General features: G+C 47.3%; 1 protein-coding gene across 4 annotated transcripts in view; it reads right to left on the bottom strand.

The window, feature by feature from the left end:
* Nucleotides 1-1976: 1976 nt before the first annotated feature.
* The window catches only part of RNF220 (ring finger protein 220), a 225741-nt gene continuing 204782 nt past the window's right edge, over nucleotides 1977-22935 (bottom strand). For all 4 annotated transcript variants that reach the window (XM_059821814.1, XM_059821815.1, XM_059821816.1 and 1 more), the window contains 3 exons: nucleotides 13313-13421; nucleotides 12094-12168; nucleotides 1977-2575 (listed from right to left, as the gene is read on the bottom strand). In XM_059821814.1, the coding sequence (XP_059677797.1) occupies nucleotides 2504-2575; nucleotides 12094-12168; nucleotides 13313-13421 (256 nt within the window). In that variant the 3' untranslated portion in view covers nucleotides 1977-2503. The remainder of the gene's footprint in view (nucleotides 2576-12093; nucleotides 12169-13312; nucleotides 13422-22935) is intronic.

Raw genomic sequence — 22935 nt, 5'->3', positions numbered from 1 at the left:
TTTTTCCCCCTTTACAAACCCAGACCCAAGTTCTCCGTGCCTGCCCTTCCCCTGCCTGAGCTGCTGGCTGGAGGGTTACGCAGCAGTGACAGCCCACCAATGCAGCCCCTTCTGCTGCCCGCAGCCTCCCCGGGGAGGCAGGACCCTCCCGGGGTGCCTCGGCTTCCTCTGGTCCCTGGGAGCTCTGCAGGGATGTGCCCCCACGCAGGGGAAACTGCAGCTCTCTGGTCTCAGAGGCCACCATGCTGCTATGAACTTGGAGACCCAGGAAACTCTCAATTGGGAATTGTCACCTTTTGCCAAGGTGCTTATAAAAGACAGCTCCTTCAATTTGGATCGTGGTGGGTTTTTTTGGGTGCAGTGGGATCTGAAATCACTCGTGAGATGGCAAGGACAGCAGCTGCTCTCTGCAAAACAGCATCAAACTCAGAGCAGAGAAGCGGTGATGGGACCATAAAGCCCCAGGCATCCTGCCTCCCCAGCCCTTCCCTCTCCGGAAAGGCCCTGACAGCCCAGCGGCACTGGGGTCCCAGCTCCAAACCCCTCATCCACTGTTGTTTCCAGACTGTCTTAAAATGCCCCAGCCACATCGGGCTGCCAGGTGGGATCTGCTTGGAAAGACCCTGTGGGAGCAGTGGGAGATGAGCTTCCCCATCTCCCCGTCTTCTGGCTTTAGGGAGCCGGCACCCCGTGACTGCCCGGGGAGCCAGGGCAGGGCTGCACAGCGTGGGGCTGGGAGAACTCAGCACACGGGGCGTGCGTTCACCATGGGGAATGGATCAGTATCTGTTTCTTGGGTCCTGAAAATAAAAGAAAAATCAACAAAGAACCAGGCCAGATGGCAGCTTTGGTTAAGGCTGAGGATTCGGGAGACAGGGACAAGCGTGAGGGGCTGCATGGAAGAAGCTGGGGCTGCAGGGAACCTCTGGCTCTGGCTGGAAGCATCTCTGCTCACCACAGCCTGTGGGCAAACCCTGGGGGCAGCCACAGGGACGAGACAGGGCTGGTTCGGCTCTCCACCCCAGTGCCAAAACCTCTTTTGCAAAATGCAGGCTCCAGGAGAGTGGGAGCCGGGGGAAGCTGGCGCAGGGCAGGGTTGGCTCTGCAGGGCTTGCCTGTGTCTGCCGGGCAGTGCCGGGGCCCGCTGCAGCCAGCACCGCGAGACAACCGGCAGAGCCTCTCTGGGCAAAGCCACCAGCAGGGCCATCCCGTCACCTGCCATCCTTGCTCGTGCCCGCTTCCCCGCCGGCTGCCCCGGCAGCGGGCACTGGGAGCAGCTCAGGCACCCTTGGCCAGCAGACGCTGCCCAGAGGGGAGGAAAGCAAAGCAAGGCAGAGGCAGGGGAAGGGGCTACAGCCTTGGAGGAGGCACGAGGGGGTCAGCCGGACCCTCGAGCAGACACTCCTGGCTGGGGGAGAGGTTAGCGCTCTGGCAGGCTGCTTCCCTCAGCTCCGCACCGTTTGCCCCTTCCCCAGCTGGGAAAGGCAAAGGGGGCTGAGCCAGATCCCCCCGCCCTGCCCGGTCCCCTGGCGAGGAGTTAAAAGCCGTGTCTTTCCGGGGATAACGATTCTATTATAAATAGCCCCATTAGCTACAACTAATGACAAAAATCCACCTCCTCTACTCCCCATAAGTTCTGTAAGTTATGGGCAATGCTACAGCCATTACTAAAAGCTGTTAACTTCATATCTGAATGAGGAAATATACACCACAGAACATTAAACCATTTATATTATATATATGTATATATATACTTTTTTTAAACTAATGACTTTAATGCCAAAACTTTGCTGAACCAAGAAAAATATGGGTTTAATGTTCTCTGCTCATTTTTTTTTCTTCTTTAAAAAAAATACAACCCAAAAAAAAGAAAGGGAAACTTATTAGTATGTAATGTTTGAGTCTATCCCATTTATACACAACATTGTAAACATATATAATCTATATTACATGTGCTTCATTTCTGCCTGGGTGTGTTTGTTTTTTTTTTTTTTCTTTAAACCTTTTTTTATCACTAGAACACCACAAAAAACCAAAACAGAACCAAACCAAAACCCAAACCAAAACAAATAAAAACAAAACAAAAAACTGAACAAAGAACACAAGTTACAGGTTATTTAACATCTTTCTGTCAAGGGTCCCTTCCCCAGTCTCCTGGGGGCAGAGTGGTCGACAACACAGTCCAAAGAAGGGCTCACGAGCCATCCGCGATGCAAAGCCAGCTCCAGGAAACAGGTGGATGGGGAATACTGGTTTTAAAAAAGGGGGCTTCACAACAAAGGGTTTGGTTTTGCCCGCTGCAGGTGCTGAAGGAGGTCTCAACATGCGGGACCTGGGAGCCGAGGCTCCCCACTGCTCCTGTATCCTCGAGTCCATGTCTGGAGTCTCTGGTTTGTTTTTTCTTTAAATTTTAAAACGTCTTTTTTTTGTTGCTGTCGTTCTTCTCCCCCTTGGTGTGATGAGCTGAGCCGAATAGCTGGGTCCCGCCCTCCCACTGGGTCCTTCATAAGTAGATGCGCCGAAGGTCTCCAGGAGACGTGATGGTGTTACACTGGGGACAGAGCTTCTTGGCACCCTGCAACGGGCAGACGAGATGAACAGCGTGAGAGAGAGAAGGAAGACAACCTGCATGACCCTGCCCTTGGCCTGGGATCTGAGGGGAAGCAGCACTGGAGCTGGGGCAGCAAGGCCACTGTCCTTCCCCTCCAGGTAGGGCCATGCCCTCCCAATAGCGGGCACAAGCTGTGAGAAGGGAGAGCCCCAATGCCTTTCCTGCCTGCCCTGCAAGCCCCTTGTCCCACTCCAGTCCCCAGCACGAGGCAGATGGGCAGGCAGGAGCTCTGCAGGAGGCTGAAACCCAGAGCCGAGGTGTGTCACCAAACTCAGCAGCTCTGGGGAAGAGTCTCTGCAGATGGATTGCCCTGAGCCCCCTGTCCTGCTGCGCTGTCACCACTGGCTGCCAGGCAGATCTGCTCCTTTCTGCTTCCCCTGCTCACCTGTAGTCCTTGAGCCAGTTCAGGTCACTGAGCAGGCAGAAAACCAACCCAGCTAGAACAAGTGAAGTTTTCAGCTGGGATGACTGAACTGGTTCATGGTGGGGTTGGACCATCCCTTTCAGGGCAGTACACCAGGGGACTGCCTCGGTCATCCTGTGAAAAGCCCCAGAGCTGCTGGCATGAAGGAAACCCCCGTCATGTCCCCCCGGGCCAGCTCGCAGAGATGCTGCAGAAACGAGTCTGTTCTGCCGAGGTGAGCTGAAACCAGCAAACTGTGCTGTGAGCTGGGGCAAGGTAACGGGGGGTTGACATGAACACTACATGAAATAAAACAAGGGCTGATGTGCCATCTGTCACTGAGCCTGACAGCAAGAGGGTGTTAATAAGCCTCAAAATCGGGGTCAACCTAAGCCGGTCATCATTAGATTGGCAGATGTGACAGACAGTTGATAGGAAAAATGACAGAAAGATGGCTCTGCTGCAAGGCAGCCTCCCATCTACAGCACCAGCAGTGCAGGGAATTGGGATGCCCTGGCTTTCAACACCGACCACAGCCTCAACACAACCTCCCGACGCACAGAACTGAGCACGGGCTCTGTCCGAGCACCCCGAGTTTTGCTCACTGCTGTCAGACAGGCCCTTCCAGCAGCTAATGCCCAGTTCTCGGCATGACAAGCGAGCTGACAGGAATGCAACATGCCGTGTGAGAGCCTGCTGGCTTACACGGGGCTTGCTGGCAGAACCGAAGCTGTTTGGTTCAGTGATGCTGCTGCTCTCCCTTAGCAGGGCTTGTTTCAGTACCTGCAGCAGTGAGTGCGGCAGCTTGCAGGACGTGGACTGAGAAGCAGGGGAGGACTGTGACCTGCCACACTGCTTCGGCACTGCTACCTGCATTTGGGTACATCCCCAGCAGAGGAGCTGGCACTGCTGCTTACAAAAGGCAAGCATCCTTAGAAAAGGTCCTCTCTCCTCTGTGACAACACCTGCAGAGACAGGACAGGGGCTTCCCCTGGAAGCTCTCTGGACTAAGGAGAATCTGGAGGAGAGAGTCCCAGGTACAGAAAATTTACACGGCTGCAAGTAATTTACAAGGATGCAGCTCCAAAGAGGTGCAAGTCATGTTTGCTCTGCAGTATTGAGTACTACCAAAAAGCCCCTGCAGACCAGCCTCGAACCAGCCCCCTCCCTGCTCCCAATGCACATTATTCCTGGCAGACATGGACTTTGCATGCTCACTGTTCCCCGAGCTTTGGACTTCTGAGCCACCAGCCTACCATTTGATATCCCTTGCTGCTAGCAGCTGGGCTGCTGCCGTGACACACGTGGGAACCGTGGGCACTTGCACCTGAGATCTAAAACAGCCACACACAAAGTCCTGTTGAACTAGAGTTGAATGAAACCCTTAACAGACACTTTGGACATCACTCTCAGGGTGAGTGACAGATGGGCAGTGGGACAGACCACTGGTGGTCTGGATGGTGCACCTAGCTCTGGTGCTGATGCCTTCTAGCTGTCTGTGACTTATCTTATCCCCTCTCTAACTACTGTGTCTGTTCAGATTTTCAGTGTTCTGGGGCAGGGACCAGCTCACTGTGCCTGTGCAATGCATCAGGCAGCCCCATGCACCGGTCTTCACAGAGTGGACTTGGCATGCTGGATTCTGGGAAGACCAAGCACAAACCACAACTGGAAGGAAAGGCTTAAAACCCTGATGAAATTGAAGACGGACTGCACTGGACTTTAACAGAGCCTGTTTATGTAACACACCCCTTTGCTCGTGCTCAAGACCAGAGCTTTGGATCTCCAGCATTAGAAAAGGGCAAGTTCTAACCCTGCATGTCCCAGTAAAAACTTCCTGCAGCAGCTACAACAGGTAGGAGAGAAAAATCTAAACATCTGCCCCTTCTGCCACCTTTAAAGCCATTTGTGGACTGGACTACATAGCAGCACTGTCAAGGTGGGGCTCACTAAAATGGATGTAAATGCCACAAAACAGCCTCTTTCAATTGAGTCCCTGCTCAGGCCTGCACTGCCATGCAGTTCCCCAGTCCTCAGGGGCGCCTGTTGCATCTAGTTGGCCTCTTGGCATCATCTTTGTAGCTGGAGGGTTCCAGGGGAAGTTCCAGGCAGGAAGGTGCTGAGGAATTAATTCACAGCATGTTGTCAAAGGGGCAGCAGTTGGCAGCTGCCCGTTTGAGCTTTCCTGTGTGCCCTGACAAGCAGAAGTAAGTGTGCATGGGGACTTTTAAGGCATTCCAGATGTGACTACATCTGTGTCCATGCTCTCCTTCCCAAGCACAGCTTACTGGCAAGAGGCAGCAAAGCATCCAACCAAGTAGCTGGGGCTTCTGCCTCTCTGGACAATGCACCAGGGAGAGGTACCTTCTGCAAGGACCAGTTTCCTGACCCTTCAGTCTGGAGCAAAGGATAAAGGGAAGCGCTTGCTGCCACCTAAACCCATGCCCCCCCTATTCCTCAGTGCTCCTACGCAAAGCCGAAAAGCGCTTCAGCAGTTATTTTCCTTTAGCTCTGCTTAAGTTGCAGATGTTTGGCTGTAGGTGGGTGGGGAGGAGCATTGAACCCCCTTGAGTTTATTTTTGCTAAAAGCGAATCTCGGCTGCTGCCATCTCACTGTCTTGCATCTCGTGCTCCGTTCTGGGATTTGGAGGTGGACTGAGACAGCTGCAAGCAGATGTGTATGACCCATAGTGAGGGCATCCTTGCTAACACAGACTAGACAGCTCAGTGCGGGTAATTTCAGAAGGACAGATTCCTGGAAAACCACTGTGCCCAAAGGCTGCGTAGATGCTCGCTATAAGCACAAGCCCTCTGCATTCAGCCCACAGGATGGCAGAACAAGCCTGATTAAACTGACTGCAGTTTTGCTCCTCTCTTCCATGGCACAGCAAGGTCAGGTATGCAATTCTTTCACACGACAGGGAAAGGGAAGATGGGTGGATTTATCCTGCCAGACCTCAGGATCTCTGTCTCGGAGATCTGCTTTCTGTACCACATGCTGATGGCTTTAGGGGAATCCACTCTCCCCACCTAAGGCTGAGAGCTGCACATGGGCAGCCAGGGCCAAGTTTTCAACCACGCCAGAAGGCAGAATCCAACCACATGTAGCTTGACCCATTTTCTGCAAAAGCCACATGATCAAAGATTGATTTAGGGCAGTGGTTGGTGTTGCTTAACCTGCACATGGGAAGGGCAGCTCAACTTGAGCTCTGAAGCCTGGGTACACTGGAGGGAACAACAGCATCCTAGAGACCTTCAGCAGTCTGGCCTGAACGCTGCACAGGCTGACTGCACGTGGCACGCCGGGCTCAGGTCTCTGGGTCTCCCTAGTACTTCTGCTTGTTATTAAACAGTTCAAGCAAAAATAATGACTTTGGACCCTTGGGGAAGCCTTTTTCTTTTTTCTTTTCTTTTTGTTTTAAATAAAACTGTCATCCTCTGCACACGGAAGCATGTGTGTTAAATTCAGAACTAAGTCCTGATTTTTTCTTTTTAGATTGAAATTGCTTAGAACCTTGTTCCTTACATCTGACTCTTCCGTGTAGGTGTACAACATTTGTTGGCACTAGCATTTAAGCTCTCCTCTCTTCTAGAGAGGCATATAGGCTTGTACACACACACATGCTGGCAAAGGCACAATGAAAAAGCCTTTGCTCCCCCACTGCTCACCTGCCAGCTGGGGTTACTAAACTTTTCCCTTGAAATAAAAATGCTGTGGAATAATAAGTCCCACCTGTCGGCCATTTCTTTCTTTCTTTTTTTTCCAGGTCCTTCTGCTCCTTTCATCATAGCTTCATGGAAAAGCCTTGATGTGTTATAGCTGCGTGTGTGAGAGTAAAGGCCACCTCAGCTTTTCCATTATAAACCCCAGTTTTGAGGGGTTTATAAAACTCTGCTGCAAGAAGTTTGCTCCAGGGCTGTTACAAAGCAAAGAAAAGGGGATGGAGTTTATTTTTTCTCCTCCTTTCTTAATTAAAATTTGGCAAGTGATTGATCCACAATACAGGCTAATCACTTGGGGTAGTAGTTTGAAAAATACATTAACGAGAGCTGGGATGTTGAGAAGTCGTTAGGGCTCACATGGTGCCAGGAAGGATTGGAGTATTTTGTCTTAAAGTTGCCTCTTAAAAAAAAAATGGTGTGACGTCTGCTATAAATTGGCTAAAGCAAGAAAACTCCAAAGGAAGGATTTAGGCACTTCCTGCTGTCCTGTGGGTCTAAAAATGGGCAATTTCTAAGAAGAATATGCTACCAGGCACAGAGAATAAAGAGACACACACACAAACACAGAGCAATGTTGCCTACACAGTGCCACCATCAAACCTGGGCTCAAAGCTTGCCTATTTTATAGGAAGGAAAACCAAGGCAGAGAGATGACAGGAGGGACCCAAACCAAGAGTCAGCTTCTGTCAGGAGAGGAATTGACCTCCAAGATCCAGTTCTCAAAAAGGTGACAGCCCCTCTCCCACCCACGCCTGCACATGAAGTGGCAGCTTCTCCTCTGCAAATGCTAATTCCCAGAGAAGCAGCTGTTCACCACTGCCATTGTGGGGTACCTCCAGTTGCCAGGTAATGGGGTTAAAGCAATCAGGAGAGCAACCTTTTTCACAGCACCTCCTCAAAGGGTGGAGCTCACCGCCACAGGTTGTTGGAGGCCAAAACTAAAGTATGTTAATAAATAACTGGACAACCTCACGGCAGATAGGAACACCATGAAGGATCAAGTGCAGCATCCTCCATGCAGCTGCTGACTCAGGAGGTCCCTATGTTGCTGGAAGCACTAAGAAATAACCCAGAAGGATTGCTCTGTATCTGCACTGTTTCTTACAAAAACACTCTAGCCCGCATGGGATATACAGTATTATAGGCTAGAAAAAGCGACAAGGCTAAGAACGTAGTACTGTAATCTAGCAAAGATATAAACGTATCAACTGCAGAGCATACATATCTATCGATGGATCCCCTGGAAGCATATTCTGCGATGAAGAATGCTTTTTAGAAGTGATTTTTTCCTGCTCTTGCAGTTGTCATTTTCAGATAAGCCCAAGACAGGCAAGCACAAGCCTGGGGTCAGCAAATACACATAGGACATGCTGTATCTGGCTGTACAGGTGATGGGGGAAACTCATCAAACTGCACCTGCTCAAATAAACCTGCCCTCTTTCAGCCCCTGCACGCCTGCACCCACCAACAGCTTCATCATGGCAAACAACAGCCTGACTTAACTTTTAACTCCATTTACTTCGTAAGGAAAGATACCAGGGTTTGGGAAATCACAGAACTACAGCTCAGAAGGACATCAAGAACCCACTGACCCATTCCCCTGGAAAGATCATCTCAACCTGAATTACTGCTGATGGACACGCATCAAAACTGTTCTCACAAACTTCCAAGGATGGAGGCTCCAAACCTCCCCAGTAAAGCACTGCAGCAGATTGCCAATCTCTACTGTCAGAGCACCTTCCCAGGAGAAGGAAAATAGGAATCTCACCCACTAGTAGCTGTAGGGTCCCTCTCAGTTAATGGGGGAAGCCAGAGAAGGGGCAGACAAACCTCTTCCAGGGGGAGATTCATCCCCTGTCACCCAGTGACTCAGGGCTGCAGTCCAACAATTAGCTGAGGACAGACACGCTCCGTGAGGACGGTTGATGTTCAGGGAAATGAACCCCACCTTCTGCTGCCCAGGCTAAGCCTCCCTCCTGCAACACCATTTCCTCTCCTGTCTTTGAAGAACCTGCACGTGTTTTCAGGACTTTCCAAAAGGGATCACAGGGAAGTCACTCCAGGCTAGTGTCCCAGTTTCTGCCTAACTTGAATATATCAACTAGCCCTCTGCATGTAGGATGGATGAATGAAAAATGTCACTCTGTTGAATGCCCCAGACAATCAGCAAGTAGGGAGTAGCAAGCACATTGGCGTGGTTTGACACAGGAATACAAAACCAGCAGAAAAACCCAGCTGACAAAACATGTAATATGATTTCCTGGGAATGCAGGCACGATCAGATGGCATCAGGCAACGTGTTCTTGTATCCCTCTTCCTGTCTCCATTCCTGTTGTGCCCACAACGACAGAGCTGCCCACAGTGTATGCAGCATACAGAACACCTTTAGCCTGTGTCCCCTGGACCACAGCCCTCAGGCAGACCGGTTCTGCTCACATAGCAAGTGGAAGGAGAGAAAACCACTCAACTCACCATGTCCTGATGCTGAGTAAATTGATGGTTCCTCCCTTTCTCCATTGCCACCATGAGGAGGACCATCTAACCAAGCAGCTTCTGTTGGCACTGGCTAACTCAGCAAGCACCATGATCTCGGTTCTCTTAAGCCATCTCCAGTGTACCTTTCTGCAACCCCAGCCTTTCCTTCATGTTAATCCAACACAGCAACAGAAGATAGAGACGGAGTCTGCCTGGTGGATATTTCATCCCCAGAACCTGGAGCTGGTTTGATGCCTTGAGCTCTAGTATAATGGTACCTAAGCTAGACAGTCCAGCAGCCACTTGTAGAGTTGGTGGTTAAAAATGTCTCCCCCTGTCCCTTAGCAATGGAACAGTTACAATTTGTAATTGGACATCAAGAGCCAAAAATAAAAAAAATAATTATTTTCAGAAAGCCTAAGCGCTTTAAAGATCCAATCCTCATCAGTGCCCTAGACACTGCCGAAGTGAGATGCTCAGATCATTGTAGCATCATATCCTAGAAAATGTTTAAACCTTAAACCTTTTAAAAACCAGTTCACCTCCTCTGGTCCATAGACAGATGTAAGCATCAAATTTCACCCTGTCTTCAATACCTTGCACAGATTTAGAAGTGCTCCCAGGCACTCCAAGGCGTTGTTCAATACACGGTCCTCCCTCTCTCTCTCACAAACACACTCACACTCTAATTTAATATTAGATCTTGGCTGGGCATATAAACCACAGGCGCACAGGAGAAAGGGGACTTTTTCACCAGCAGGGATGGCAGATCTCCAGAATGTTCAAAAGGGGCCGGAAGCCCGATACAACCCGCCCGCCCCAACTCCTATTAACTCCAACAAATTGTTTATTGCACAACAGAAGAAAAATGTTGCCCCTCTCCCCCAGCCAGCCAAGTCTTTCCATGTGTGCTGCACGCGCAGGCTCCCTCCTCCCGCCCCCACTGGGGAGCCAGCTTTATACCCAGGGAAAGGTAACAGCAGCGATTATTACACACACTATCCCACAGCTCCTCGCTTGTTAAAAAAAACAAGAGTCTCTTTTGTGCCCGAAATAAAAGGAGATACCTTAATTAGAACAATGCAGGTTGGTGAGCATTAAACACTGAGCCCAGCTGCTGTATGCCATTAAATTCATAAAAAAGGAGGGGGGAAGGAGGGCAGTCTTAACGAGATTACACACATTGACTTTGATCAAGACACAAAAGCACCAAGGCGTTCCAGGGTTTTTATTGCTGTCTTCGGGCTACATTTTAATGGTTACATTAGAAACATGCGAACACAGGCTGGGAGATTTTTTTTGAGACGGGAGAGGGAGTGCAAGTATGCCTTGTGAAAAGGTCTGGTTTAATAAATTGGGGGCTGCAGGGAGAGGCTAGGACTGGGGAACACATGAGTAGCCACTTATTAATTGCTTCCCCTATGCAAGTGTCAAGTCCTAATACGATGTCTTGCTGGACTATTCCCATCCCGCCTGCCTGGCCGGCAGAAGAGCCATGTGCGGATAGCACACAGCCAGCTCCATCCCCACTTTCCTCACAGATACCTAGGGGGGAGATGAGTCCCCCTCTGCAAGGGCAAATGCTAGCCCCTGAGCACCTGGAGTGGGGTTTCCCAGTTCTCATGAGCAGACGTGACTGCTGCACATGAAACAAAGCGGCCTGACTGAAGTTGAACTAAGTTGCTGCTAAACCTAAGAACAGCCTGAAATCAGTGCCACAGATTTAGAATATGACCTGAGGCTGCTGGGAAGAGGAGAGGACAAAGACTTCAGAGTAAAGAAAGTGAAAAAGAAATTAGTGTTTTATCGTCTGCTTGTAGCACCGCTGAAGGACAAGATTACTCTTCACTTAGCAAAGGTGACAGAGCACACATTCATCCAAACACCTCACAGCTACATACCCGCATATGTGTCTTTTATAACACGCTGCTAAAATGTTTACAAAAGCTTGTATAATCTAAATAGTGACAGGGTATAGCTGAAGCGCTATAAAATACAGCCCAAGGGATAGCCAAGTTATTGAGTTGCTATTAGTACTCAAGCCCACAGGCACTTCACCGTCCTGGTAACTTTTCTTGGACAAGACTTTTAAAAGGCAGGATTTAAAGGAGCATGATTGGCTTAATCGTAATTCCAAGCGCACAACGTGTTCTATAAAGTAGATTTTGTAATGCCTTACAGCAACAGTTTTTAGGAGTGGCATTCCCTCACATTTTTTGCAACCCAGCACTGTATCATCTTGCTAACAGGAGAACTAGAAAGCACAACTGACTATTTTCCACCCCGCAACCTGAGCAAAATGAAAGCTTGAAAATCAGCTAGTTCAATGTTTAAGGTAGTCCCCAATCTTCCAAACAGAACGGCATACGCTTGAAAACTGCACAGTGCTATTTCAAATAATCTGAAAAATACAGATTCATATTCCTAAAAGCTCCCTTCCGTATCATCTATCCTGAAGATGATACCCTTTGCTTCAGGGGAATATTAGGTTTCTCAGAAGCTACCCATCCCATGAATCTCAGTGGATTTGGCCTCCATTCTCACAGCTTTACCTCTCTGCATGGATGCCCCACAGGAAATTACTGGAAGGCAAGGTTGTCCCTGGCACAGAGCTTTTACATGAGTAATGGCTGTCGCCACAGCAGCAGAGGAGCAAGCAAGGGGCAGGACTGCACTTTGGTCACAACAACTCGAACGAAACTCACTCAAGTCAAAGCTACAGTGGGGTGTTAAACAGCAAGGGCTGGGAAGTCTGCATGCACAGCACTCAGATTGTTCAAAATAAAGCAAAAACCACCTTCCCCCATGGTGATTTAAATAAAGCATCCCAGAAGAGAGGAAAAAGTCTGTAAGTTTACAGGAAAGTAGCCAAGAGCCTCACCAGAGTCCGCAGCCAGCATTCTTCACAGTGCACGTGCCAGCACTGAATGGAAGTCAGGGGCATTGTGTAGGAGTCCTGAGGAGAAGAAGCAAACAGGTTATTTCCACAGCAGGGATCTACTGATTCTTCACTCCCAACCCCATCACAACACCTTTCTTTGTGGGTAACATTGCCTTGTGTTTTGTATTAAAAAAAAATAAGCTTGTGTAACATGTACGTCTGCATTTTTGTAATGTTTGCATAGTAGAGGCAGAAAGTCTCCCGCAGTCCATTTTTCTGGCTTCCCAGAACTCCTGTTGGAAGCCCATAATCCACTGAAGTGGTGACCTGGCTCAGCACAGTTATCACAAGAGAATCTGAAGTTGCTGTGGCCACCTGCCATTATTCCCATCAGAAAGGTCACCAGATCATACAAAAACTAGCGACAGGGTAAGATTAATCCTTATCACAACTCTTAGCTCTGCAGGAACAGCTTAACTACATCCCAAGAATGCTGCTGCTATCTCAGCAGACATGCCTCCTCTTGGGTGTTTTCTACCATTGCTAATAAACCTCTGGCACCAGCAGCAAGCTGCCGTCCCTTCTGTGGGATGAGAGATGGGGACTGCACCCCCATACCTACAAGACGTGAGCTGGGAGAAAGAGCACCATGAATCAAGCTGAAGTTGCAGAGGGAACTCTTTGCCAAGTAGAATTTTCTCTCGCTATCATCAGAATAAACATCTAATAGGAAATGCAGAGCTTTGCAGGCTCAGACCATCAGAGGGAGCTGCTGCCCTTCTTTAAGAAGGCCACAGCGTCACTACAGAGCAAGCAGGACATTGACAACTTTTAAATGCCCAGACAACATTCCTGTTCTCAAATCATATTGTGGGACTCAGATCACAGGTTCTTCTCTCTCCTATGTATGTAAATCTGCACACGCAGGAAGGGGATGGTGGTATCTGTGGGTTTTCTATAGGAAGGCTGAGAGTCTTCAGAAGTTGGGGCTTTCTTGCCCCTGATACAGATGGACAGCTACAAATACCAGTGGAATAATGTAATGCATACAGAAATTTCAATTGCTAAAAAGACCTAGCACCTTCATTTGGAAGGCTAATTGGTGTACAGGGACAAAGATGACTTCCCCCACTCCACCCGAAAAAGGAGAAAAGCTTCCCTCCTCGGCAAAGATACCAAGACATTTCTGATTCATTACCACAAGTGGAGTGCTACTCACCATGCAAATGAGACATTTATAGCGGTCCCCACGGGAAAGCTGCCTTTCTAACTCACGGACACGAGCCTTTAACGCTTCAAATGTTGTCACTGCAGAGTCTTCTGTAATTCTGCAAAAGATGATGGAGAGTGAGCGCCACTGAGCACACAAGATTGTTAAAGTTTGGGGGAAAAAGGATCCCACAACAGGTACCGCACAGGAAATAGCAACATTCGAACTAATATATCCAACTTGGGGTGTAGAAGAATTCCTGAAAAGCCCAGTGTGAATTCTTTGAGGCGTCCTACTAAACACTTCCAAACACATCACAACAGAACACAATGGAGCTGGGGTTGCCAACTTCATACAGAGCAAGTTTCCTCAAGACACGGATATTTAAAGAACAGATTTTTTTGTTTGTTTTTTGTTTTCTGCCTCTTCTCTTGTCTCCCTTAAGAGAGTCCGTAGGACCAAGCGCTTTGGACAAAGTTCTGTATGTTCCTCTAAAGCTGGTGAGATAACTTTCTGTGGGCAACAGGAGCTGCTCTTCCCCTTAGAGAATGGAGGTGCTGGCCATCCACCTTGTGAAACACAAAATCAGCTCATTACGCAGGATCAACACAATGCTTTTATATTAAAGAAACCCCTAGCTTTTTAGGTTCTAATACTGAAAAAAAGGGGAAACCAAAAGCAATGGACACTGTGCCAACAGGGTGGCTATAAAAGCAGCTTTACAATCTCTGCATTCCCATTTCCTAGGGTCATTTTTGATGGGCAGCATTATCTCTTTTGTCAGAGAGGCGCTGTGCTGAGGGCAGGCAAGTGTATTTTCATGGTTCTGCGATGCTGGTGAAAAAAGCAAATTGCCATCCTAAAAGCAAGGGCAGACAGCAATGCTTAGCAAATGAGATGCAGGGAGCATTACAGACAAGGATGCGTCACTCTAGCGTGCTGCAAAATCCGATTTCTACACAGTGCAGACATAGGGAGGGGCCCTCAAGCATTCCCCAGAAAAGGTTTAGAGTATTGCATTGACATTAAGGCTTTCACTCCTGCGAAAAAAACAAACCAGCAATTTTCATGTATGTCAGTGAATTTCAGGCCTGTCCAAGCAGATTCCAGCTCAGAAGAACCTGAAGAGTACCTCACCACCAAAAGCTGCATCAGTCACAACATACATAACCCACCATTACACCTATGTGTTCTACCTTTTTAGAGGATGATTCATCAACAGGTGGCTAAAACATGGGTCTAGTGGAATTACTACAACCAATAAAGTGAGATGCAATCTCAGCACTCCTGCTGCACGCATGCACTCGCTCCTTTGTTCATTAGTCACTTGTCGCTGGCACACAGGGAGGGACCTGAGGTATCTCCCACGAGGTGCTTCTGCTGGCTTTTCCCAAGTCTCTGGAAACAGAGCTAGTCGAAAAGATCTTGAGTGATTTTTCTAATTATGACACTTCAGAAGAAACTGGAGCTGCAGGAGTGCATATGGTTAAGTACCACTGTTATAAAGCTCCTCCAACTTCACTCCTACCTTTGTACAGATCAGACACTCTCTGCACGAGCTAACTGAGGAGAGACCTTAATCAGAAGGAGATTCATTGCAAATGACAGTTGCTAGGAAATGGTAACAATTTTAAAACTGCAAAAAAGGCAAAGAAACACACGTCCCGTGATAGCGGGTGAGGACTGCCTGGGGACAGGGACACTGTGGATTCAAGTCTTTGTATCAGTAAATATTCTTTGGAGCAAAATGAAAGAGATTCTGTAGGAGACAGCGCTCACCACTGTGAAACACCCACTTGCTCCTACTCATTGATATAAATTATTATAATCTCCCAGTTTGGGTTCTCACCCTCAAGGAAGAGTTGTTAGTGTTTTCAAAGAAAGTCTAGAAAGGTGTTAGTTTTGTTCAAGGAAGAAACAGAAATATTTATTTATAGCTTGAAGATTATTGCTGGATGAGAAAATTGTTTCCCTTCCAGTCTTGCCCATCATCAATAAGTTGATGCTGGATGAAGGCTGCAGTTGAATTTGACTTTCTGGAATCCATTTCTCCTTCCTGTATGCATAAGGGCACTGGAGTTTTAAAAGGCATTGAGTGTGGCCCCTGCCCAAAGTGAGTGGCAAGCAGAACCTCAACCCTTGCTAAATTCTCCTATTACTATCCATGGGGCTATCCGTCCTCCTCTGAAGGGCAGGCGACTCAGCAAGGAAAGGGAAAAGTGGAATCCTTGGGCAGATCCAAGCAAAGGCCAAATCATCCCCAGTCCCAGCCCAATAACAGTCAAGGCTTGAAAGGGAAAAATTTGCCTCTGCAATAACTAGAGGAGATAGAAAATGGCTTGTTTATAGAAGTCTAAATGGCTGACCCCCATCGGCCAATTTCGGAAAGTCTCTGAGATAATCGCACCTGTCCAGTAATAAACGAATGAATCAGAAAAGGAGGCTGAATAGAGGTATAAGCAATAACGCTCAGAGGCTGCCTGATACAATGGCCAATCAATAGGAGGGCTGTAGATCAGGGTGCTAGTTAGCTGGAAAATTACCGCACCGCTCTGTGCGTCACGCTGTAGGGATCCTGGACAATCAATGTGGGAGGTATTGATTTAGTTATTATCACTTCATACGCTCCAGACATTGTTAAATATACATTTATTAACAAGACTGGGGTGCATTGGTAAGAGAGGGAGCTTTAACCACTGCAATATCTCCCAGCGCTGATCAAAGCTCAGCTGTGACAGACTTTAAACTCCATGTTCTCCCTGCCAAGCGTGCTCTCGGGAAAAATCCTGATGCACAGTGTAGTGCCAAAGACGCAGCTCCTATCTCACAAGAGAGAGATTTTGGCCACAAGTGAGTATTTTGCACTTGAGATTTCAGGAAAGCCTCCTGGAGCAGCAGCAACCAGGGACGTGGCGGCCAAGGGTCAACCCAAAGTGAGCGATAATTGCATGGTTGCTTCCGAAAAGCCGGAGGAAATGAGGTCAAGGGAAATAGGGAGAACATCAGTAAATAAAGGAAACTGGAACTACCTCCAGGGATGGAATAAAGATGAGAGTCACTTCCCATGTGTCTGGCTCTCGTGGTGGCCAGCACACTTGGGACACATGCCATTCCATTTAGCGACGGTTTACCGTCAGTCTGCTGCTTGTATCCTAAAGATAAGCATCGCTTAGGAGCAACTCTTCCTGCAGCAGCAATCTTGGGAACTCCCTCAGGCTTCCCTCTTGCGTGCACGCCCCGTGCGCACTTGCCCGGACACAGCTGGGAGCAGCCTGTGCAGTTATTTTACAGGGTAACACCAGGGTGGAGCGAGGGTCAGAAAGCCAAGCTCCACGGACGGGCTAAGGCTGTGTACAAGTTACCCTGCCAAGGGAGGCAGAGGGAATTACAGGGAAGAAGGAATTAGCTTCCACAGCCCTGCTCTCCCCGCTTTGCCTTGACCTCATGCTGGATGTAGGAGGACTCTTTTAACAATTTTGCGCCTCAGCGCTCTGATTTGACGTGTTTGGATAATGTCATTTATCAGCCTCCAGAGAGATCTGCTGAGCACAACTGCTGCCGAGAGCAATGCCTCAAGCCCCAGCGCTGGTGTTTCTCCAACCACGCAGGTGTGAGCGGCCTCACTGATACCTGCATTGTCCTTCCTGGCTGAGAACGTATCAAGAGGGCACATCCATGCTCTACTCACTGTGGACTTACACCACCACAAACGGGAGCCTGAGCAAGAACGTTTATACGAGAGCAAAAACATGAAAGGAGGGCTCCTCACGGAGGTAGCTTGGTCCTGTACTTCTCTCGGTACTTTGTGGGTAACTCTTCAACAACTTGGCAGTCACAGTTGGGGATGCTGGGTACCAGGGAGCAAGTCTATGAGACCTGGCAGACAGCACGTGATAGTTGCCCGTCTTTGTGCCCAATGCATGTTTTTCTACTGTTCATAGCATTTTCCCCTCTGCACTAAAAATAAGAACCAACTTTCTTCCTTTGAGCAAATCCTTGCTTTGTTCAGGTAAAAGGCCAGCAGAAGGACATAAAAATACCATGCAAAAGGAAAAAGGACCTATCTGTAGCTTTGAGCTGTTACTCAACAATCACCTCCTGGGAAATCTCCCCTGGGAATTGGCTGCGCCCTGCCTCCCGCCTTTGCAAAAAAACTTTAACCCAAACGCTGGTTATTTGTCAAACATTAGCATGCATGTGATCTTTGTTTCTCCAAATTAAATCGAGCAATTCCTACTCGCTGTCCCAGTGGGCAATCACAAGCAATTCCGTTAATTAAATTATCTCTGATTCTGCAGCTCTGGAATCTCTCAATTGACTAAGTCTGTGCTTTATCATCAACAAAATACTGGACCAAAAAGGAAACAAAAAATGCTGATGTCAAAGTGATTGGCTTCAGTTAACCCTTCCCAGCTGGATATTAAGGGCTGCTCAAGAAACTGTCAGACTGGAACGGGCCCAAGAGCAAGGGCCTCATACCAGAGATACCAGTAGCAGCTGTTCACTTGTGTTTCCTTTCCATTGTACAGAAAAAGAATACATCACTGCATCCAGCATCCTGCCTATTTGAGAGCCGCAGAAAGATGCAAACTATTGGCTGCTGAAGAGGCAGAAAAACACCTCAAAGATCAGTCAGCCCCCGCGAATACCCATTCCTCCCCTTACGCAGATCTCACTTGATGTACCCCGCTGCTGAGGAGTCTTCATAAAAACATTCCTCTTTGGTTTATTTCAACTGGATATAAATTTTCCTTTCTTCATAAACAGCCACACTGTACACAGCATTCCATAAATTTTTACAATTCCACTGTTTGTATGTACCTTGTAAAAAACGCTTAGCACTGATTAAATGCACCACCAATAAAATTTCATGGGCTACTTTTGACACTTGATATTCTGACCTTCCTCTCTCTTCCTCGTACACTTATTTTTGGTTTTGTATGCCTGTAAACCCGGAGTGGTGGAGGGGAAAATGTACAGTACCACTGACAAACCCAAGAGTGATGTCTTTCTTTTTAAACAAAGCCTTTATCTTCCCTTGTCCGAGGTGGAGACCCTGATCCCAGCAGAACATACATGCCACTTCCCTGCACCAGGGGCAGAGGTCAGGTTGCTAGCAGCTTACATATCATAAATATTAGAAACAGACTGCTTGACGCTTTGAAGGCAGAGTCAAGCTAAAGTAAGATTCCAGGAGCACAGAAATTGCTCCTGGCCATATCCAACCATGGCCACAGGTCACAATTAACATAACCACTACTACATTGCAGAAGAGAAAGCCTACTTTGCGGGGCACAAATCTTAAAGGCTTGGTAAAATGATCCAAAAAATGACCCCAACATCAGTGCACAATCATTTAATCGCAAGCCTTCTCTCATAGCCAATTCACGTTTTGGTGAGAAGGCAACTTTTTCCGAGAAGAGACCATGTGTTATTAGCCTGTAACACTCTGCGCATCGCTGCTGTGACACTGGTAACACTGCAGAATGGCAGAGCATGACGACGCTGTCTTGACTCTCACTAATATGTTGTCTTCAACACAACTCCCTCGCTATCTGAGTTTCAAACACTAACTAAAAACAACCCTAAGTTTTCTGGGACAAGAACTGCTTCTGTGTTCAGCCCAGTGAAAGAATCCATCCCCTCTTTCAAGTTAGCAATATCACCTGCTGCAAGTGCTAGAGCTAATAATACGAGGAGTTTATTTTGGCAGATGTGGGTGAGCATTACTGAAGTCAGTGCAAGATACGCAGACACAAAGGTCTTTTGAACTTACTGGAGTGCAAGAATGTAACATAAAGCTGAAAAAACGTTTGCTACTAACAAGCAAAACACTTACATTGATAAATAAGTTTTTAAAAGAAAAGTCACAGGCAGCTTTAAAGGGAAACGGACACAGCTCAAGCATTGTCAGTATGTTAAGTCTCTCAAAGAACTCCAGCGTGAGGCACTGGTGGCAGATTGTGAATTACCCCAGAGCATGCGAGCGACGGGACTGGCATGATGCACTGCGATTTTATTTCACTAGATGAGCTGGCCATGGCAGAAGGGGCCAGATCCCTAGCAGTAGAAAACTGCTCAGCAAAGCTGTTTGCAGTAGAGCCGTGTCAAAACACACCAAGCGAAGTTTAGACCCTCAGTCTGTGAGAATGCCAGTGCTAAAAGCAAATCTTCTGGCAAGACATCAACGTTTTAGGAGCTGGCTTCCCTGTTATTTAGCTAAAAATCTCATTTATTGGGTTTATTTGTTTTTAGACTAACCTCCTTTAAAAAGGTTGACTTATAATCCTGTAAAACATTGTCACATGTATTGAGGAAATTGGCAAGGATGCTAATTTATTGTCCTCTAGGAAAAAAAAAAAGCCCTCTTTCCTTGATTAATGTATGTTTTTGTATTGTAAGATATTAAAGAATGTTGCTTCACCTGTAATTATAGAGAATAGTTTATTTTGGCAAAGTGCCCTGGCTTCTGGTTGCCAAGTTATGAATAATGCAATGTTCCCCATTCTAATTTCCGTGTTCTAAGTTGTGAATTTGGAGCGGGGTGCATGCAAGGGCACACACACACGACGCCGAGGCGCTCTCAGTCACGAGCGCCTCTATTTTATACTTGCTTGCACAACTTGTTAATACTGGCATCTGCTTGCCAAATTCAGAGTTTGCTTCTGACTAATTTCATCTTGATGCAAACCAAAAGTGTTGTCTCTTTTTTTCCCCACAGAGGAATTATTTCTCTTACACTTGCATGCACCGTCGCAATACCACTGAGGGGAGCTTACCGCTGCAAGAAGGCGTTTTAAGCCGCATTTAGTAGGGACTTGGGTAAAGATTCCCCGAAGAATTTAATGACAGAAGAATTCATTATGCTTTCATATCTCCTCCGCCTCTGTAACACAGAACCCAACAATGTCTTTACAGAAGCGGGAAGTAAATTCAGGCAGTGGCTCTTTCTCTCTCTCTTTTTTTTGGCCCGCATTTCGCTGGCACACATGTGCCCAGCCCCAATCAAAACAGAGACAGATGGCACCGCTGATCATTCAGAATGGAAGGAGCCTCGGAGTCAGCATGTTTAGATGCATTTGTAGGGCTACGCAGTATCCGCTGGCCACTGGGACTGATTTAAAAAGGCGGCTAGTGAATGTCTGAGCTTGCGCCAAAATTTTAAATGTGCCATTTGAGCAATTATGGTTCGACATGAAAGCTGGGAGAAAGAATGCATGGGTCATTCTGATTTCGATTTAGAGACTAGGTCCCCTGTTCCAAAGAGAAAATAAATGCAATCCCATTGCTTTACTGGAGCAGATTTGGCGATAAAGTAAAAAGCAATGCTACGGAAGAGTATTTTGCTGCAGCAAGGTTTTGTTGAGGCAGCACAGGCTGAGTTAGAAAATGCTTCTCTAAACAAAGTTCCTAAACAGAAATAATTGCAGAACTAACCTGTTAATATCTCAGTTCACTTTTTAAATATATCCTTCATCCTCGTGACCCTAATTGTATTCCTAACAGGTCTGTGAAGGTGCATAACAGTCTCTATCTTAATGCAAGCCAGGGCCACAAAAGGCAGGCAGTGGGAATGGAAAATGCAGCTCCCCTCCCTGCTGAGGCACACGGGTTAGAGGTTCCAGCCTACTGAAACTTGCCTCCATCCACAAGTAAACATGTTTGGATTACGACCAAGCTTCACGTATAGCTAGGCAGCTATATTTTTCTACTGGAAGACTTATGGCAGCTGTAACGCATCATCTTACTGTGGCCTGGAGGTGGTCTGGGATTATTGGTGGCTCTGGTTGGACGATCAGGGCACAAAATTATAAGATATCCCTGAAGTGAAAAAGGAATAGCAAATTCCTAGGGCTGAAAGGTGTTCAGAAGGTTGGCCATGCAGGCGAGTCTTGCGGCCAGACTCTGTGCACAATGAAATGCCTTTTACTCCCATGGCCTGCATCCAAACGGCCGAAATAAACAGGAAATATCTATGTTACTACAGCAGCACTTGGATTCATCTGCAGCCTTTTAAGGGCTTTACCGTGGAGGTGATATGCTTTCCAGAACTTCCATTCATGACCGCTGATTGGAGGTACACAAGGGCAGCGTGATAACACATCCTCCAGACAGCTTCCTACAACTGCTGCTGCTGCCCTAGAACATTTACACTGTTGCTGTTTCCTTTAGGGGGAAAGAAAGGATCAGAATTAGCATCATTTAAGGTAATCGTGCCTTCAAAAAGAAACATGAGGCTATTAAAGGAGGCCACAGCACGTTAGTATCACATAACCAACTGTGGTCCCAGAGCTGGAAAAGGAAACCAGCAATGCAGAGGAAGGACGGGTCCTGAGCTGGCTATCTGAGGGAAAAGCAGGAACGCTTATGCAACTGAGTGGGAAACAGCAGCTTTTTGTGGATGGAAACCGTCAAAAAGGAAGAAAGGAGAAGTGAACGGAGAAACAGGATGAAGTGCCCGCAGTGGTGGGGAGCCACTAAGGTTAGGACAAGCATCAACACTGAAGTGAGGGCAAAAAATCAACATGGATATTAAACTACGTTAATTACATGACTTGCTATTACACTGCTTCTGTAAAGGCAGCGCTGGCTTCTGTGTTACAGAGGCGGAGGAGATATAAAAGCACATTGAATTCTTCTGTCATTAAATTCTTTGGGAAATCTTTACCAAGCTCCAACTAAATGTGGCTTAAAACTCCTTGCAGCGGTAAGCTCCCCTCAGCGGTATTGCAACTGTGCATGCAAGCGCAAGAGAAATAATTACAGACTCTACAGTTGTCCCAGACATAGTTTAGTGAAAAGTAATATAAACAGGGGTTTTTTTTGGTACTACTTCATATTTATACTTACTAACTATAGTCTAAGAAACGCATAAACTACCAAGAGCCATAATTACAATCATCCTGTTGTCATACAGCAGCTGGCACAGCACAAACACTTACTGAGTCCTGCCACAATACTCAGTAAGTGCCAAAGAAAGCAGTAGCCCTATTAACGCCAGCACGCAGACAGCCTGCGCAGCCAGGGCTGCCCTTCAACAGATGCACGAGAGCGACTGCAAACTGGCGGCCGATGGGGCACAACACGATCCCTTTTCTGCTTTTTAGAGGAAGATTTCCATCCAAACAGGGAACGCAGCCTACGTAAAAAATAATTGTTACTTTTCTCTTGAGAGCATCTGGGCACCATACAAACATTTCCTAAAAAAAAAAAAGAAAAATCAGTCCCTGCATCTTAATTCTTGCAGCGTGAATAAAGAGTCACGTCCTCAAAATATTTTCAGAAGAAACACAGCAGGATCTACAATGCTCCATCAGAGACACTGTTAAACACAACAGGCTAATTTTAGGGACAAGTCCTCTCTCTGACAAGCTGCTCACACATCTAAGGGCAGAATTTGTCTGCTAGAAGGCAGCTGTTTGTGTTTTATAAGCTAAAGTTTCTCTTACCTATGGAATAACTCCAATATTTCACAGGGAATCATCATCCATCTAACTGAAGTACCCTCTAACGGACCATCAGCCTCATATCCCCTTTGAAATAGCACAGCTGAGCACTTGCTGGGCCACGATTTATTTTTTACCTTCTAAGACATCTTGCTAACTCTATAGCTCAATAGTGACAGTCGAATT

The sequence above is a fragment of the Gavia stellata genome, chromosome 10 (assembly GCF_030936135.1).
Source record: "Gavia stellata isolate bGavSte3 chromosome 10, bGavSte3.hap2, whole genome shotgun sequence".
Taxonomy (NCBI): domain Eukaryota; kingdom Metazoa; phylum Chordata; class Aves; order Gaviiformes; family Gaviidae; genus Gavia; species Gavia stellata.
This window is presented reverse-complemented; position numbering and strand designations above follow the sequence as displayed.